This window comes from Schistocerca piceifrons, chromosome 2 (assembly GCF_021461385.2).
Source record: "Schistocerca piceifrons isolate TAMUIC-IGC-003096 chromosome 2, iqSchPice1.1, whole genome shotgun sequence".
Lineage (NCBI taxonomy): Eukaryota > Metazoa > Arthropoda > Insecta > Orthoptera > Acrididae > Schistocerca > Schistocerca piceifrons.
The window spans coordinates 203260748-203281180 of NC_060139.1; the positions used below are offsets into that span (position 1 = coordinate 203260748).

General features: G+C 43.7%; 2 protein-coding genes across 2 annotated transcripts in view; one reads left to right on the forward strand and one right to left on the reverse strand.

Moving 5' to 3' along the window:
• LOC124774910 (adenylyl cyclase 78C-like) overlaps positions 1-20433 on the forward strand; it is a 723787-nt gene that overhangs the window by 390599 nt on the left and 312755 nt on the right. The window lies entirely within an intron of this gene.
• LOC124774911 lies at positions 315-17115 on the reverse strand. The gene is made up of 3 exons (XM_047249585.1): positions 17035-17115; positions 5266-5445; positions 315-857 (listed from the first exon to the last, which is right to left on the reverse strand). Exons 1-3 carry the CDS (start codon positions 17081-17083, stop codon positions 472-474), a joined length of 615 nt encoding a protein of 204 aa, XP_047105541.1. The 5' UTR covers positions 17084-17115; the 3' UTR covers positions 315-471.

Here is a 20433-nt window from a genome sequence, read left to right on the forward strand (position 1 = left end):
TAAGCAGTACTAAATATTCGTAAATTTTAAAGTTCCTGGCAGATTAAAACTGTGAGCCGGACAGAGACTTTCACGAGCAAGTGCTCTACCGTCTGAGCTACCCAAGCAGGACTCACTACCAATCTTCACACCTTCAATTCTGCCAGCACCTCGTCTCCTACCTTGCAGACTTCAAAAATTTCAAAATTCCTAAATTTATTTCCCCATCACCTTGTAAGAAGAATTTCTACGGAAAACCCAGGAACTATCTTTCAGAAAGAAATAGTTATGTTTTTGTAGATAATTTATTTTAAACCTTTTATTGTTGACACAGTTGCTGCTCATTTATTTGCACATTGTTTGTCTTATGTACTGCGATAACTTTTTCTTAGCGGAACCTCACTGTGTTGACTCAGCTAAACGACTTACGTATGACTGATAGGCCGTTTCCCTGGCGTCTGCCCCAACTACAGTAGGAATAAGATAGGTCCCTCACACAAGCACAAAGGCGAGTCCGATGACGAATCCTTGCTCGTTGTTTATCTCGGTAAGCGGCGACAGCGTGGCGAGGTCGCGCCGCAGGTACCAGGGGTACAGCCCGGAGTTCTTGAAGGCGACACTGACGATGTAGCTGGGACTGCCGCTGGTGCCATTGTAGGCGGCCATGGTGGGTGGCTGCGGCTGGAGGCTGCTGTAAGCGTTCACTTTGGCGTCCGCCGCCGCCGCCGACACCAACGTGACCCTCAGCTCCTCGCCAGAGGTCGCGTTCCCCAGGTACCTGCCCACCGCCACCAGCCGCCTGCCAGCGGCCGACATCTGGTTGCTCTCGTAGACGCGAACTTCCAGATCCTCCGCGTAAGGTGACTTAGCCCAGGAACCTATACAGCAACAGGCGGATTCAACAGACTCATACCAACGAGGGTATCCGTATTTGTCACTGCAGTTGACAGTCCTTAATACAAAACTGTCACAATTCCTACAGCTAGTTACACTACTGGCCATTAAAACTGTTACACCAAGAAGAAATGCAGATGATAAACGGGTATTCATCGGACAAATATATTATACTAGAACTGACATGTGATTACATTTTCACACAATCTAGGTGCGTAGATCCTGAGAAATCAGTACCCAGAGCAACCACCTCTGGCCGTAATAACGGCCTTGATACGCCTGGGCATTGAGTCGAACAGAGCTTGGATGGCGTGTACAGGTACAGCTGCCCATGCTTCCAATGTGCGTTCACCGCGATGTCGTCAGACATGGACGCGACCATCATCATGCTGTAAACAGAACCTTGATTCATCCGAAAAAATGACGTTTTGCCATTCGTGCAGCCAGTTCGTCGTTGAGTACACCATAGCAGGCGCTCCTGTCTGTGATGCAGCGTCACGGGTAACCGCAGCCATGGTCTCCGAGCTGATAGTCCGTGCTGCTGCAAACGTCGCCTAATTGTTCGTGCAGATGGTTGCTGTCTTGCAAACGTCCCCATCTGTTGACTCAGGAATCGAGACGTAGCTGCACGATCCGTTACTGCCATGCGGATAAGATGCCTGTCATCTCGGCTGCTAGTGAAACGAGGCCGTTGGGATCCAGTACGGCGTTCCGTATGACCCTCCTGAACCCACCGATTCCATATTCTGCTAACAGTCATTGGATCTCGACCGACGCGAACAGCAATGTCGCGGTACGATAAACCGCAATCGCGATAGGCTACAATCCGACATTTATCAACGTCGGAAACGTGTTGGTACGCATTTCTCCTCCTTACATGAGGCATCACACCAACGTTTCACCAGGCAACGCCGGTCAAGTGCTGTTTTTGTATGAAAATCGGTTGGAAACTTTCCTCATGCTAACACGTTGTAGGTGTCGCCACCGGCGCCAACCTTGTATGAATGCTCTGAAAAACTAATAATTTCTATATAACAGCATCTTCTTCTTGTCGGTTAAATTTCGCATCTGTAGCACGTCATCTTCGTGGTGTAGCAATTTTAATGGCCAGTAGTGTAGTTTCATATTCCATGGGTCATTTGCCCGATAAATCGCAATGATGTGGAACGAGTCATTCTTAGGTACATATCACAACTTAATTTTTAAATATGGCTACATGCTGAACGTATCTTTCTTTGTTTCTTTTTTTAAAAAGTATCTACAGACGCGAGTTAATAATTCCTACCCACCAACTTTTACAGCAGTGGTTCCCAACTCTTCTTAAACCAATTACTCCTGAGTGCATTCGGACATTAGCTAGTATCCCCACACTCTCACTCCCCGTTCCTCGCCCCCACCCCCTCCACCCTTCACCAAATTATCGCCAGCTTTAGCAACTAACTAAACTGTAGAATGAAAGGCTTTTCTTGGAACACTTTTATTTTTAAAATGATGTAAGATGAATGATACTTAGTGTGTGTGTGTGTGTGTGTGTGTGTGTGTGTGAGTGTGTGTGTGTGTGTGTTAGAATGATTGACGAAGGAATTCGTGGTGTATCGCACGTGCTGCCCACAACTCCTTCTCAGAAAAGGAAAGTAACCATCCACAGTGAGGCTACAAACGGGTTACAAACCACGTTTCCCTTTCATTACTCTTCTCCACTGCGGCGCTCGCTTGACCTTCACATTGTAACTACATTTAAAATCAAACAGGTTTTCAGGCGTGCGCACTATACTTACGGTTTGTAAATCACTTGATTGCTGCACTCCGTCCTTCTTAACTGGCAGAAATTGGGCGCCTTCAGGCTGTTAAAGCTTTATGTCTAACCACTATAATAATAATAAAAGAGGTAATAATAATAATAACACTGTGTACAGTAGTATAGTACCCCATATGTAGTTACTGCTGAATTGTGCATTTTCTGGACTACTGCAGTTACTATCTCCAACTTGGAGAGGACATTTTCGTTAGACATCTAGCTACTGTTACGTATATGTCCCACTTTTATCATCAGCGATGTACGGGACAACCTTTAACCTCCTCCGCATTAATGCTATTAATTGATAAAAAGAATTTATTGATAACTTACATAACCAGTGTTAGAGTCTTACAAAATTTTTATAATAGTGATGATCTTTTGAAAGTTAATTTCGTTTCGTGACTGCACAAAATCGAATAGTTTAGTTTTTATCCCTCAGGAAATTTCATTTTACCTCTCAGGAGGTAATTACTCCCAGCTTTGAAACCACAGTTTTACACATTACGGTAACAGAAATTCTTCACAGAACAGAAGTTGTCAAAGAGCAGCTTTTTTAGTTTTGTTGTCAAATTTTACTTTGCTATCTGTTAGACATTTTATATCACTGGGTAAGTCATCAAAAGTTTTTGTTATGGACAGAGGTGTACGAATTCCACTTGTAACCTGCCTACACTTGCCTGCCGCAGGCTAGCAGCAGAACGGGCAGGCTGCTGTACCCCCATGCAAGTCAAGGTGCTACCAACCCGAGCAGGCTAAAGGAAGCTTGCTTGCCTGTCCGTCTTCCCGCTGTGCTACGCTACGTAGCAGTTTATTCTGTTCGCTTCCACTGCAGTGTTTTGAGTAGGGTTCGGGTATCACCCGAGTATCACGAGCCTCAGTGAATATATTTTCATTCTGATTCATTGTAGGCCAGATTGTTAAATGGAAAGAAGACAAGGATTTCTAGTCAAATGAATAGAGAGTAAAATAACAGCAGGAGAAAACGGTATAACGGGAGTAGGATTCGTTGTTACGCAATCTTTTGCGAATGGAGAGATCATCATGACACTTTTTTTATTGCAGGCCAACTGTGCTGTGATACACGTTACACGTCTTTAATACAGTGGTTTCCAATGTCTTATGCAGCCTCATGCCGGTGATCATTGCTGATTCTTCCGCCTTTAGGAGCAGTTTCCCATCCCAAGGACAAAAGAATTCCCTGAACCTCTGCCTGCGCCTCTACCGTCTTTGACATGGACGTTGGCTGAATGAGGGTGACTTCTTATGCCGAATGTCTTCGCCGCCATTGCTTACGATATTTAGTCAAAATTCAAGCGGTGGCGGATTTCGATAGCCTGACCGAGGACGTTACTAATCAAAGACGCTGCCCCTATACCACGGGTACAGTAATGGAAATATATAAATTTTCCAAGTAAGTGATCAAGCATTTTGTAATTATATGTGTCTTATTATATGACAAATTACGACGTCGGCAAGCGTGTGATTCAAAAAATTTGGCCCTTAGTACTTCATTTAGTTATTGACCAAATTTAAAAGTTGAAAATGGTATTACAATCCATTCATTAAGATGGATAACCTTACGTTAAAGGTTTAAAATAATAACAGGCCAAGAATGAAAGTTTGTGTATATGTCTAGAGGCCGTGTAGCGTGCAGATTACTCAGACTATATTCAGCCATTATTTGAGAATCATAGCACTAAGCGACTTCCGACGAACTTGATACATATTTTCAAATCTTTCCGAAATTATTTCTCACTGACACCTCCTACCAAATAATGTAAGAATAAAACGTTTATTTCTTACTGCACTTTCGCTTTCATGCAATCCAGAACGACGTTTTCGTTTTCTACTTCTTTATTACAAACTCTACTTGTAATAACTCTTACAGCCAGTATCGAAATGTACTACTGAAACTACCTGCAAAACTATATCGTTGTAATATTGAAGGGGTTTTGGGCTTTCTTCCATAAAGGATTTACGTGCTCAACGTAAAATATTGAACACGTCAATTTATATGTTAAGCAGAAAGTTGTCTGAAGTTATTTCATACATGGGACTTCAGTTTTTTAAAGAATCAGGGATAGGTGAGTTACTGGTATATATTCCTGACATTGTCTGTATGGAAGCCATCTGCAATGTATGATAATTGGAGAAAACTTTACAAGTCAAGATCGTTAAAAAATCATTTTATTGAATGACCAGCATGAGTTGCCAACGTGTGAAACAAAAATGAAGGAGTTGCCAGCTGGTGGTGAACATCGACAGTGATAATCGCTGCAATATAGTTATGTTTGCGTTTGTACATAGTACTTCTATATTTGACATGGCAACGTGTAGCGACCTTCATGGTAGTGGGAAGTGCGTATGCAGTGTGAAGCGACTTGGAACACTGATGGACAATTTGTTGTAAAAAATTTTAAGCTTAAGTTCCGACGGAATAGCTCTGTCGAAACCGGTCATTCAATAAAATTCTTTGTTAGCGATCTTGGCTTGTGAAGTTATATGCAGTTATTGGGTTACTGGCGTATTCGAACATCGGATTACAGAAAACTGAACAGTGCCGGATCAGTCCGGGTAGACGTTGGAGTCCTTACCTGCTGACTGGTTACCGCTCTGGCAGTAGCTGACAATCTGCGAGGGCAGTACGAGGGCGGTGAGGTTGACCCTCCGGTTGAAGTACCACGTCTCGTTGATGGGGCCGGACGCTGAGCTGTACAGCATGTCGTAGGTGGCGGGGTCGCGGAACACCTGCTCGTAGTGCGGGTACTTCAGCCCTGTAACCAACAGCACACACTCTCTCGTGTCACTGGGAACTAATTACGAGCAAGGATCAATACAGCCTTGACTGCTTCTGCCAAGTACGATATAGGGGTGTGGCCCAGTGACTCAGTGTAGACGCCGATTATGTTACTTTTCACTAAAGAATATTTATGTCTGGGAATGGAGGAAACAGGAATTTTTAATTAAGTTTAAAAAAAATGCCTCTGAGCACTATGCGACTTAACTGCTGAGGTCATCAGTCCCCTACAACTTAGAACTACTTAAACCTAACTAACTTAAGGACACCACACACATCCATGTCCGAGGCAGGATTCGAACCTGCGGCCGTAGCGTTCGCTTGGTTCCAGACTGTAGCGCCCAGAACCGCTCGGCCACACTGGTCGGCGCAAGTTCAAGAAGAAATATTTAATAACTTAAGGGTAAAAGAACAAAAAGTGGGAAAGTATCAGACTACAAATCTAAAGGTCCTGTGTTCGATCGCCGTTCAGTTTTTTCATCTGTCGCTTATGTCACATCTGGAAATATTTGCTGATGTCCAAAGCGCTGGGTTGCACCGTGGTTCGTTATTCACGTTAAACTACAGATCCCCTCTACAACTGGCTCGATAAGTCAGTTTAAAGGTGGCAGAAGGCAACGGCATACCACCTCCAACAGGACAATGCCTAGCACCTGGAGTTCAAAAACAAACTTCGGATGTAGGCACACCTCGGCACAAGGTGCCTCATTTTTGTTGACAGAATTTAGTGAAATGTTTTGTAAAGGCGGAATTTGATAGGTTACAGAAACTTTGGGAACTGCATAACATCATAACATAATACACAACTGCACATTTCTGTCTAGTTCAGACTATTCTCGGATCCTAAACATCCATTCAACTGTGTATTCCAGTTTTTATCCAACTTGCTACACATACCTCTTTCTGTCTGGCAAGAAGCACTGTGTGTGGCTAACAACCGCCTACGTTATGGGTGGGATTGCTGGTGGAGAAGTGGTGACACAGATGCATAACTCAAGAACTTTTGGAGCAATTTCAAAGAAATGTTGTGTATACGAGACCCGTTGTTTGTGCTGTATAAAATATCTTCTGGTTAACATACCCCTAGCACGTCTAGGGTTGGGATGAGTGTGAGAAACCATGAAGTGTAAAAATATTAGAAACAACCGATATTAGTACTGATTCCTTAGCTTTCGGGGTCACTAGGCACATTGATGGCCGGGCGGGGGGAGGGGTTGGGGAGGGGGACAGAGGGTTGGAGGTGGGGATGGGAATGCAAAAGCAACGACATCAGCAGCAATATATTTCTGTAGCGCCTGAGGCAGTTTCTACGAAACTTAGCGCAAGCACAAATTGCTGTGTCGAACAGACAGTAAGATACCTTTAGCATCCCTTTAGCTGACATTAGGAGTGAAAAGGAGTGATAGCTCAAGTCAGGGATGCTTGGAGCGATATCATTCACGGTTGATATAAATATGACTTCCTCTTGAATGTAAATACTGTGGGAAGCCGGTCGGGGCTGGAATGAGGATGAAAAGAGACATATAAAAATGTTCGAAAACGACCTGTTAGTATTTATTTCCTGTATTTAGTTACTTAGTTGAAGTATGCAGCGCAATATGTCATTTATCTGTGCCGTTCAGTGTGCCAAATAGGTCGTAAGAATGTGCACTGCAGAGGGCCAATAATTTTATCAGTATGCGTCGGCGCCAAAGATCATACCACACGGCTGATTGACACAGATGCGTTTACCATCGCATAGTGCAAAACAGATGAAAAACTAAAATGAGTACAACTACCGATAAAACATAAAGCGAACGTGAACATTGAACAACGCTTGGGATCAGTCTGTTACCACAACTTTTATTAGGCATTAACATTCGCTGGTTTCCCCAACTCACAACCAGACACAGGCTACGCTACAGACCCCCACAACCAAATCGATCGATTTCAGCCGAGCGCCAGTTGTACCGTGCGCCTTTTTGGAAACTCTTCAAAATAACGGAGAATCAGTTGCCAGTGACAGTCTCGCGAATGTCAGTTTGCTAGATACGAAACGGAAGTCTAATATATGTCACATATGACGTCAATATTTTTTAGTGTATCGTGATATCCGCCATCTTTTAAAGAGACAGTAAAGCCCGCGCCACTGAATATCGAACTTTCTGCTACTTCAAATCTTGCAACTGTGAGCTTGCCTAGTCTTGACGCAGAAGTCTATTACCCCACAGCGGGAAACTGCCGCCTGTCATCGTCACATCTCTGTGGCGGTTCGTTCCACACAGAGAGGATGCTGCACCCTCTGCGCCATATCCGTCGCAGCCGCACAGTCTTATTATCATTCAAATTTATTCTCAGATTTTCTGCAACACGAATTCGCGACATAATAACAGACAGCTTCTGCGTCTCTAGCGAAGAAAATTCTCAACAAGACAGCACATAGCTGTTTCTCTGTATGCTTTTCAAAAGATGAGCCCCAGACATTAAAGAGAAGAGATGAGATAAACATTGGCATCGATGCGTACCAAGTAACTTACAGATTTATTGCATTACTTTGCCAATTGATGTAAAAGACGCCAAAGAAGTTACGATATTGCAGCGCCTACGTTATTCTGAATTACGATACGAGGTTCCTTTGCATACGCACACATGTCCATAGTAACAGGCAGTGCAGCGACTATAGCCGTTATGAAGTACATTAAATGTATTCGCAACTGCGAATATGGACAGTCATCAGCTGTAGAATGGAAAGACGAGAGCGAAAATTTGTGTCGGACTGGGACTCGAACCCGGATTTCCCGCTCATCGCGAACGGTTGCCTTACCTTTTTTTAATGTAATTTTGTTCTATATTTTTCGTTGACTTCGTTCGGGGCGGACGTCCGATTACCTCCGTTCAGGTTGTTCGTTGATGCGTTAGTTTTTTTTCTTTTTTTCCAGAGGGTAGCTAGCCCTTTTTTTCTTCTTTTTCCGTAATGTTCGTTCGTTTGGTCTGGGCGGACGTCACAGGACATCCGTTCAACTTGATCGTTGATTCCTTTACTCAGTTTTTTTTTTTTTTTTATTTTTTTATACTACAGAAGGTCAGCGCCTCTCTGACCGAACACGCTGAGCTACCGTCCTGGCAGCATTTGGCTATCCGTGCACGACTCACGGCTAGCCCCAAACTTCCATATGTCGTCAAATATGTGTCCATAACCTGTACTCGTACATCCATTATGTACATGTCCGTACAGGGGAGACATTTTACTTGAAAGTCGCTTGCCCGGTATCGGCGGATAAACACGATATTACAGTGCCTGCGTATTTTGAATTACGAAGCAAAGGAACTTCTACAGCTGATGGTAATCCATACTCGTAATTGCGAATACATTTTACGTGTTTCATAAATGCTGTAGTCGCCGCAGCGCCTGTTCCCATGGAAATGCATAATATCCAAAGCAACTGTGCATCATAATTCAGAATAACAGACACTGCAACATCGTGTTTGTCCGCCGATACCGGGCAAGTGACTTTCAAGTAAAATGTCTCACCTTTACCGGAATACTCACAATGGATGTACAAGTACGGGCTGCAGACGCATGGCTGACAACAGGTGGAAGTTTGGGTGTGGCCGTGATTCTGCATGAATAGCCAAATAGTAAGGCGACCGCTCGTGATAAGTGAGAAGAACGGGATCGAGCCCCGGTCTGCCAAAGTTTTGGTTGGTTGTTTTGGGGAAGGAGACCAGACAGCGTGGTCATCGGTCTCATCGGATTAGGGAAGGAAGTCGGCCGTGCCCTTTCAGTGGAACCATCCCGGCATTTGCCTGGAGTGATTAAGGGAAATTACGGAAAACCTAAATCAAGATGGCCGGACGCGGGATTGAACCGTCGTCCTCCCGAATGCGAGTCCAGTGTCTAACCACTGCACCACCTCGCTCGGTGCCAGAGTTTTAATTGCCGTCTTTCCATTCTACAGTTGATGGTTGTCCATAATCGCAGTTGCGAGTACATTTAATGTAGGGTAAAGAGGTTCGTCAGTATTTCAAGTTACAACGGCTAAAATGGTCACCCGATCACCAATCCCAGCCACAGATTGCCTGTATTACGGCTTCGATGGGTAACAAAAAGTTATTTTCGGCATTTCACGTATTTATTGAGCGAATTTAAAAATTTAAACTGCTGGGGTATAATCTGACGTTATAGGTGTAACACAATAAGACATCTGATATACTTACGAAGTATATGTATATACATATACAGGGTGGTCCATTGATAGTGACCGGGCCAAATATCTCAAGAAATAGGCATTAAACGAAAAAACTACAAAGAACGAAACTCGTCTAGCTTGAGGGGGGAAACCACATGGCGCTATGGTTGGCCTGATAGATACCGCTGCCATAGGTCAAACAGATATCAACTACGTTTTTTATTTTAAATAGGAACCCCCATTTTTATTACATATTCGTGTAGTACGTAAAGAAATATGAATGTTTTAGTTGGACCACTTTTTTCGCTTTGTGATAGATGGCGCTGTAATAGTCACAAACGTATAAGTACGTGGTATCACGTAACATTCCGCCAGTGCGAACGGTATTTGCTTCGTGATACATTACCCGTGTTAAAATGGACTGTTTTCCAATTGCGGAAAAGGTCGATATCGTGTTGATGTATGGCTATTGTGATCAAAATGCCCAAAGGGTGTGTGCTATGTATGCTTCTCGGTATCCTGGACGACATCATCCAAGTCTACGGACCGTTCGTCGGATAGTTACGTGATTTAACGAAACAGGAAGTGTTCAGCCACATGTGAAACGTCAACCACGACCTGCTACAAATGATGATTTCCAAGAACGTGTTTTAGCTGCTGTCGTGGCTAATCCGAACATCAGTAGCAGACAAATTGCGCGAGAATCGGGAATCTCAAAAACATCGGTGTTGAGAATGCTACATCAACATCGATTGCACCCGTACCATATTTCTATGCAACAGGAATTGCATGGCGACGACTTTGAACTTCGAGTACAGTTCTGCCACTGGACACAAGAGAGACTACGGGACGATGACAGATTTTTTGCACGCATTCTATTTAGCGACGAAGCGTCATTCACCAACAGCGGTAACGTAAACCGGCATAATATTCACTATTGGGCAACGGAAAATCCACGATGGCTGCAACAAGTGGAACATCAGCGACCTTGCCGGGTTAATGTATGGTGCGGCATTATGGGAGGAAGGATAATTGTTCCCCATTTTATCGATGGCAATCTAAATGGTGCAATGTATGCTGATTTCCTACGCAATGTTCTACCGATGTTACTAAAAGATGTTTCACTGCATGATATAATGGCGATGTACTTCCAACATGATGGATGTCTGGCACATAGCTCGCGTGCGGTTGAAGCGGTATTGAGTAGCCTGTTTCATGACAGGTGGACTGGTCGTCGAAGCACCATACCATGGCCCGCACGTTCAACCTGACGGCCCAGGATTTCTTTCTGTGGGGAAAGTTGAAAGATATTTGCCATCGTGATCCACAGACAACGCCTGACAACATGCGTCAGTGCATTGTCAATGCATGTGCGAACATTACGGAAGGCGAACTACTCGCTGTTGAGAGGAATGTCGTTACACCTATTGCCAAATGCATTGAGGTTGACGGACATCATTTTGAGCATTTATTGCATGAATGTGGTATTTACAGGTGACCACGCTGTAACAGCATGCGTTCTCAGAAATAAGTTCAGAAAGGTACATGTATCACATTGGAACAACCGAAATAAAATGTTTAATCGTACCTACGTTCTGTATTTTAATTTATAAAACCTACCTGTTGCCAACTGTTCGTCTAAAATTGTGAGCCATATGTTTGTGACTATTACAGCGCCATCCATCACAAACCGAAAAAAGTGGTCCAACGAAAACATTCTTATTTCTTTACATACTACACGAATATGTAATAAAAAATGGGGGTTCCTATTTATAAAAACGCAGTTGGTATCCGTTTGACCTATGGCAGCGCCATCTAGCGGGCCAACCATAGCGCCATCTGGTTTCCCTCTTCAAGCTAGACAAGTTTCGTTATTTTTAGTTTTTTCGTTTGACGCTTATTTCGTGAGATATTTGGCCCGGTCACGATCAATGGACCACCCATATAATATGTGTGTGTGTGTGTGTGTGTGTGTGTGTGTGTGTGTCTTGTGGCAGCATAATTCGTGGTGCGTAAATTACCCAGACTACACTCACCCAGTATTTGAGGATGAGAGCATTTTGCGAGTTACAACTAAGTCTATACATAATTTCAAACATTTTCTAAACTTTTTATCGCTCACGGATCCATTAGGTAATTAAATTAAAACGGTTTATCGCTTACTAAACGTTCGCTCTTCATGCTGTAGCACTTTAGCATCAAGCATGACGTTTTAATTTGCTATTTCTTTACTACTGGTTCTATTTGCGACTCATTTTATAGACAGTCTCCACATATACGTCCCACCTCCATAGCTGGGGTCGCTAAAGCACAAGTGTGCAGTGTCGTTTGACTTGGAGGTAATTCGGTTCGAATCCTGATGGCGTATGAAATTTTCACTGCCAGTATTTGGCCAGCAAGGGAAAGGGAGGTAGCTGTGTAGAGTTCCTGATGATGTCTTTGTGCCAAAGTCCTGGATTAAGCTCCAAACGTCTCTGCAGTGAGACGTGAGGGCCTGTGACACTGTTGATAGTGACCCGTTAGTCGGATGGGAACGTCAAGCTCGGCGGTCCTCTTCGTGTTATTCGAGAGCAGTTGGCTATAAGGTTTTCATCTACGACAACACAAAACCAACACTACACTGTATACACACTCACCACAGTCATCCATATCACGCAGATACACACAAACACTTCATAACAAGCCGGAGAAAAGCACTGGCATACCATCTCCACTAGACTTTGACATGAGTGGCGATGCAGGAATCCTACATCCTCTCCCCTTTGTTCATATCCTGAGTATGGGACTATGGATGGGGTGACAAAACGTGTAAACGTCACTACAGATATTCGGATTTAGCTTATGACACGTTCGATATGCCTGCTCATCATTAGTGATGATGTGGTGCAGACGGATAGCGAAACTTTGCGTGAGCCTCTGAAGTGTCGGAACGTCGATGATGTCGATGACCTCCCGAACGAATATTTTCAGCTCAGTAATGGTTTTGAAGTTATTGTTGTACACCTTGTCTTTAATATAGCCCCACAAAAAGGGGTCGCATGTGTTCAGATCCGGAGAATATGGCGGCAATTCGTGGCCCATTCCAGGGTCCTCTGGGTACCCCAGAGCTAGAATGCGGTCCCCAAAGTGCCCGTCCAGGACGTCACTCTCCTGCTGGGGTCGAGCTCTGTATTGCATGAACCACACGTTGTCGAAATCAGGGTCACTTTGAATACTGGAGATGAAATCATCTTCCAAAACCTTTACGCATCGTGCCACCGTGCCATCAAGGAATATCGCAACTGCTATTCTGTGATTGGACATTCCACATCACACGGTCACCCGTTGAGAGTGAAGAGACTTCTCCATCGCGAAATGTGAATTGTCAGTTCGCTGGATGCGGCAATTTTGCTTATTGATGAGCCCATCCAAATAAAAATGGGCTCCGTCGTTAACCAAACCACATTCACATCAAATTCTGTTCGGAAATTCTGTGGACCATAGTAATGGCGAAACACAACCCCTGTTCCATGACCCAGGGGCTTAATGGCTGATGGGTTTGAACTTTGTGTAGGAAGAGCTGCAGATGTTCAACAACAATTTGTCGCAGTGTCTCCTGGTTGATTCCCACCTGTTGTGCAACTCGTCTGATCGATTTCTTGGGGCTGGTTTGAAACGCAGCGCGTGTCTTCTCGATGTTTTCAGGCCTTTCACCATTTTTGGACACCGACGTTGCCAACACTGTCATCACGAACACTACCCGTTCTCTCAAACTTGCGAATCAAATTCCTGATTGTTAGCACACTTGAACCGGTTGTCTTCAGCATGAACTCGGTCGCAAACTTCCTTTGAACCGTAGTTGGGCTGTTATTGCTCTCATAGTAGGCCTTCTCAAGTGCTATACGCTCAGGCACGCTTTACCGTGGCATTTTCACATGAAAATGACCAACTACAAGGCGAGTGAGCTGCGCCTACTAATTCCCATCATGCTCCGCGGCCAACCGTGCAGTTTGGACGTCCTAACGCAAACCGTTCGGAAGGTATGGCGGTTTTATTTCATATAGTTCAATAATTACTACCCTGTACTATCCACACATACAACATAATGTACCTACAAAGTTATATTATTGTGCGACACGTAATTTATAATAAAACTAGCTTTTCAAAAAATTTGCACGAAATTATATTGCTGGATTGCAGTTCAATGAGTTTACTTGTATAACTTATTTTTGCTATGTTCAGGCCTAAAATAAATGTTTTGGAATTGGAAAGAGGTATATGAAGCTTGCACTGACAGTAGCTGGGACCATTGGCGAAAGTTTTTGCGGTAGAGGTCGACAGAAGATGGCGGGTACAAACCCTAGTGGCAGAAGATTTGTTTCACCGCCAGTGTCTGTTCATCGGCGTAATTGTCTGATTCCTTATTATAAGTGAATTTAGTTCTGGCGCATGTCATATCCCTTGAACTGATGTGTTTCGCAAATGTATTAACCCATATTTAACTACGTACTTTAAAGTTAATTGAAGTTGGAGGGGGGAGTGGGAGAGGAGGAGAAGGGAAGGCAAACTAAAGGAACTACTGATGTCAGCTGCATCGGCACTTTATGTGGAATCAGCGCCGACGGATGAAAATGTGTTCGGACCGGGATCTCCAACTTGCTAGGCTGTTTCTTTAACCACTGCACCACCCGGACACAATGCTTATCGCAGATGCGTGGATTATATCGGTACGCATTCCCACACAGCGCCACCTATCCGCAGCCCTGTTCATGTCCTCTATGCTCGCTACTTAAAGGTTCCCGCAGAAGGTCGAACGTAATTGTGCATCCGAACTGAATGTCGTAGATTCATTGCCCATCGAGGCGAATCTCTTCTTCCGGTCATGACCGAAAGAACAGATGCCACGCGTTCATATACATATTCTACTTTTAATGCGAAAATATTCTGGACCTAAGTTCCAAATCTAAGATATTTTTCAATGTATTTTACAAGAATTCTGTTGTTTTTTATAGTAAGATATTGCTTGTTAATGACCCTGTAGAGCAGTTAACAGCAAAATAAATAAAAAATAAATAATGTGTCGCACAAGTACCGCTCCGTCGTGGTTACAGCAACGGTACGGCTGTCTGTATTGCTGAGGCACGAAAGCAACCTCATCGTGCAAGCCCATGGGTCATGAATAAATAATGGAGACCTTTCATACTTCGTTTTTTTTAACAGTATACCCCCCCCCCCCCCCCCCCCCCGATGAACCATGGACCTTGCCGTTGGTGAGCAGGCTGCTTGCCTCAGCGATACAGATAGCCGCCGTACCATAGGTGCAACCACGATCGAGGGGTATCTGTTGAGAGGTTAGGTTCGTTTAGGTTAGGTTAGGCCAGACAAACGTGTTGGTCCTGAAGAGGGGCAGCAGCCTTTTCAGTAGTTTCAGGGGCAACAGTCTGGATGATTGACTGATCTGGCCTTGTAACATTAACCAAAACGGGCTTGCTCTGCTGGTACTGCGAACCGCTGAAAGCAAGGGGAAACTACAGCCGTAATTTTTTCCCGAGGGCATGTAGCTTTACTGTATGGCTTAATGATGATGGTGTCGTCTTGTGTAAAATATTCTGGAGGTAAAATAGTCCCCCATTCGGATCTCCGGGCGGGCACTACTCAGGAGGATGTCGTTGTCAGGAGAAAGGAAACTGGCGTTCTACGGATCGGAGAGCGGGATGCCAGATCCCTTAATCGGGCAGGTATGTTAGAATATTTAAAAAGGGAAATGGAAAGGTTAAAGTTAGATATAGTGGGAAATAGTGAAGGTCGGTGGCAGGAGGAACAAGACTTCTAGTCAGGTGAATACAGGGTTATAAATACAAAATCAAATAGGGGTATTGCAGGAGTAGGTTTAATAATGAATAAAAAATAGGAACGCGGGTAAGCTACTACAAACAGCACAATGAACGCATTATTATAGAAAAGACAGACACGAAGCCCACGCCTACCACAGCAGTACAAGTTCATATACCAACTAGCTCCGCAGATGACAAAGAGATTGATGAAATGTATGATGAGATAAAAAAAATTATTCAGATAGTGAAGGGAGAGGAAAATTTAATACTCATGGGTGACTGGAATTCGACAGTAGGAAAAGGAAGAGAGGGAAAAGTAGTAGATTAATATGGAACGGGGGTAAAGAATGAAAGAGGAAGCCGCCTGGTAGACTTTTGCACAGAGCATAACTTAAACATTGCTAACACTTGGTTCAAGAATCATGAATGAAGGTTGTATACATAGAAGAGGTCTGGAGTCACTGGAAGGTTTCATATAGATTATATAATGGTAAGACAGAGACTTAGTAACCAGGTTTTGAATTGTAAGACATTTCCAGGGGCAGATGTGGACTCTGACCACGATCTATTGGTTATGAACTGCAGATTAAAACTGAAGAAACTGCAAAAAGGTGGACATTTAAGGAGATGCATACGGGGTCTGAAGATGGCATAGTGAAATGCTGAAACTGGTAGCCTTCAAAATGAAATAAAATGACAGCTTAATTGTCACGGCTGTTGGTGAATTTCATTGACACTGACGATATATCGACATCTGTAATACCCACATATAGTTCTTGAACAGTTCTACTGAAAAACAGCTTCAGGATTTCTGTTAATCCTGAAACTTTTGAATTATAAACCGAAGTGTTGATTCTGAGAATTAAAAATGCGTTAATGTACAAATTAAATTGCTTAGCAATAAGTATTGTGGCAATATTAGATAAAACGCTACAGTAACTGTCTACAGACGTTTGGTTCTATCGGGTTTAATATAAATAATACTAAGTAACATTAATGTTGACCATCTCACCGAATAAGATTGAAATAACCAAAGAAACAAGAACCCCATCAAAACTCTAATGTCGTTACGGAAAAGCTGTTGAAAGGCTAGCCCAATTCGTGTATAATACCCATGGTGGGTATCGGCTTAACGTAATTATTATTCTTAAAAACATCATGTGTAACCAACAAAAGACATTATGACGGATGTTTTATAAAAAGACAATAAAATTAACATTTTTTAAACGGGTCATAGGAATCAACAAACAAGTTATGTAAAGGTTTACATGTGTAGTTTTTAGAGTTTATGGTAATATACACTGAAGAGCTAATGAAAGTGGTACACCTGCCTAATATCGTATAGGACCCCAGCAAACACGTAGAGGTGCCGCAACACGATGTGGCGTGGACTGAACTATTGGAGTAATGAGTTACTGCTCAGTTGCCAGTAAAGGGTAAAAGTACAGACACGACAAGGATCAGATAAGTGCCCAACTAAGCTGTAATAGCTACGCTAAAATGAAAAGACTGAATCTGGGTAGCAAGAAGAATCTGATTACGGTGTAAAACTGTTCGAAACAGTGTGTGTATAAAATGTGATACCTTTGCACGTAGCCAGAAGCAGGAAAGCGGCGATTGAATGACGAAGCATGGCGGCAACTTTCGTCGAATGCAGCAGTGAACTGGTTGCCAGCCCTTGCGCTGTCTCTTTCTTATATTAGGCCCTAGACACTGCATGTCGTGGCTTCGTGTCTCACGTCATCAGATGAGCTAAATACCTCAACATCGAAAACAACCTTCTCCTTCCGCTGTCGTGCTAACGCTCTGCGATCCTAATTCAAAAGACGACCCACTTTTGCCCATTTCTATGACTCTGCTCCCTGGTCGTTGACCCACTCTTGAGATGGCAGCAGCAGTAAACAGTAGCGAGAGCAGCGAGTGGTCTGCGTCAGAAAACAATTCATTGGCCTCAACAAAATGTTCGTCTTCGACTGGTATTCCTTCCTGAAGTCCGCATTTCTCTCCGTACTCTGCAAGGCATCTTACGGTGTTCAGTGGACCGTACTTCGCGCACTACCGTGATTTTGCCTCTTTATAGCTCAATTCACCAACGAGGTAACGGAGTGGTAAGAAACTAGACTCGCATTAGAGACTCCAGTGGCTCAAATCCACGACTGGCCATCCAGATTTATGTTTTCTGTGGTTTCCCTAAATCGCTTGAGGAAAATTCTGCATTCTTCCCTATCGGAGCTTGTGCTCGGACTCTAATGAATTCGCCGTGGACGAAATGTTTTTTTTTCTGTTCCGATCGTTAATGGTGCGTGTGAGGGTGACTTCCAGTGAGCCTCAGTACGAGATCGGATTTCTCTTATCTTTCTGGTCTTATCTCAAAACTTCAACAGTAATACTCTCCGTGAAACACAACGCCTCACTTTAATGCCTGCTACTCATTTTGTTGAGCATGACGCTCTCGTGCTTTCTAGCCGAATGTGTGACAAGATGTACCAGCCATACGTAGACCAGTTGTGTCTCTTGCAGTAATCCTATTTGGTACGGGTCCCCACACTGGTGAGCAACACTGAAGAATAATTGAAGAATTACATTTCATTGGATTCTTGTAATTAAGCAGAGCATGGCTTTTTTTTAGTATACCCTGTAGTAATAATGCAAGGTAAATTCTGCTGTTAAATGCAGAGGAGTGAACAGAAAGAGGGATGGAAAGAGTACACTGAACACCTCTAAGAGGGCGAAGATTTGTCGGATGACGCGTTCAGAGTTAAAGACTGCAACTGCAACTGTCGAAAACTTCTCTAAATACCCGAACTCTTGCAGAATTTTACGAGTCACTATACTTGTCTCACAGAAAATTTTAAAGACTTGAATCGTAAACGACACGGCCGGCCGCGGTGGCCATGCGGTTCTAGGCACTCCAGTCCGGATCCGCGGTGTTGCTACGGTCGCAGGTTCGAATCCTGCCTCGGGCATGGATGTGTGTGATGTCCTTAGGTTAGTTAGGTTTAAGTAGTTCTAAGTTCTAGGGGACTGATGACCACAGCAGTTGAGTCCCATAGTGCTCAGAGCCATTTCGTAAACGACACGTGAACAGTTCGCACGTGAATGTAATCGCGGGCCTCTCAAAGCGATCTGCTTCCAGAACAACTTGGACGCTGCCCTTATGCAGATTCGATTTATCGTTGTAGAACCAACTAAATTACATACACTTTATACACTGAAGAATCAAAGAAACTGCTATAGGCATGCTTTTCCAAATACAGAGATATGTAAATAGGCAGAATACGGAGCTGCGGTCGGCAACGCCTATATGAGGCAACAAGTGTCTGGTACAGTAGTTAGATCGTTTACTGTTGCTACAATGGCAGGTTATCAAGATTTCAGTGCGTCTGAACGTGGTGCTATAGTCGGCGCACGAACATTGGGACACAGTGTCTCCTAGGTAGCGATGAATTGGGGATCTTCCCGTACGACCATTTCACGAGTGTAGCGTGAATATCAGGAATCCGGGAAAACATCAAATCTCCGACATCACTACGGCCTGGAAAAGATCCTGCAAGAACGGGTGAAGAGAATGGTTCAACGTGACAGAAGTGCAACCCTTCTGCAAATTGCAGCAGATTTCACTGCTGAGCCATCAACAAATGTCAGCGTGCGAACCATTCAACGAAACATCATCGATATGGGCCTTCAGAGCCGAAGGTCCACTCGTGTACCCTTGATGACTGCACCATACAAAGCTTTACGCCACATCTGATCCCGTCAAAACCGGCACTGGACTGTTGATGTCTGGAAACATGTTGCCTCGTCGGTCAAGTCTCGTTTCTGATTTATCGAGCGGATGGATGTGTACGGTTATGGAGGCAACCTTATGAATCCATAGGCCCTGCATGTTAGCAGGAGACTTTTCAAGCTGGTGGAGGCTCTTTAAGGGTGGGGTGTGGGCAGTGTGAGTAATATGTGACCCCTGATACGTCTAGATATGACTCTGGCAGGTGACACGTGTGTAAACATACTGTCTGATCACCTGCATTCATGCATGGGCATTGTGCATTCCGATGGATTTGGGCCATTCCAGAAGGACAATGCAACACCCCATACGTCCAGAGTTGCGGCAGAGCGGCTCCAGAAACACTCTTCTGAGGTTAAACACTTCCGCTGGCCACCAGACTCCCCAGATATGAACATTGTTGAGCATATCTGAGATGCCTTGCAACGTGCTGTTCAGAAGACATCTCCACCCCCTCGTGCTATTACGGATTTATGGATAGCCCTGCAGGATTTGTGCTGTCATTTCCCTTCAGTACTACTTCATACATTAGTTCAGCCCATGCCACGTCGTGTTGCGACACCTCTAAGTACTTGTGGGGGCCCTACACGATATTAGGTACGTGTACCACTTTCATTGGCTCTTCAATGTATATTACTGTAAAAACTACACATGTAAACCTTTACATGACTTGCATGTTGATTCCTATGACCCGTTCCAAAAATGTCGATTTCATTGTCTTTTTATAGAACATCCATCATAAGGTCTTCTGTTGGTTACACATGAACTTTTTAACGAATAATAATTACTTTAGGCTGATGCCTACCATGGGTATTATGCATGAATTGGGCTAGCCTTTCACCAGCTTTTCCGTAGCGACATTAGAGTTTTGATGGGGTTTTTGTTTTTTGGGTTATTTCAATCTTATTCGGTGAGATGGTCAACATTAATTTTATTTAGTATTATTTATATTAATCCCAATGAGAACCAAACCTCTGTAGACAGTTACTGTAGTCTTTTATCTAATATTGCCACAATACTTACTGCTAAGCGATTTATTTTGTACTTTAACTCATTTTTAATTCTCAGAATTTTTTCAGCATCAACAGAAATCCTGCTGTTTTCCAATAGAACTGTTCAGGAACTATGTGTGGATATTCTGTTCGTTAACAGCTCATAAGCCGTTTAGAAGATATCAATTTTTAAAGATAAGGGATTCA

Coding starts and splice junctions, on each gene's coding strand:
- LOC124774911 (XM_047249585.1), bottom strand. CDS start 17,083: ATGCTTCGTCATTCAATCGCCGCTTTCCTGCTTCTGGCTACGTGCAAA. Junction 5,446..17,034: donor GCTTCTGGCTACGTGCAAAG/GTATCACATTTT, acceptor TGTTGGTTACAG/GGCTGAAGTACCCGCACTAC. Junction 858..5,265: donor GAGCGGTAACCAGTCAGCAG/GTAAGGACTCCA, acceptor GTTGCTGTATAG/GTTCCTGGGCTAAGTCACCT.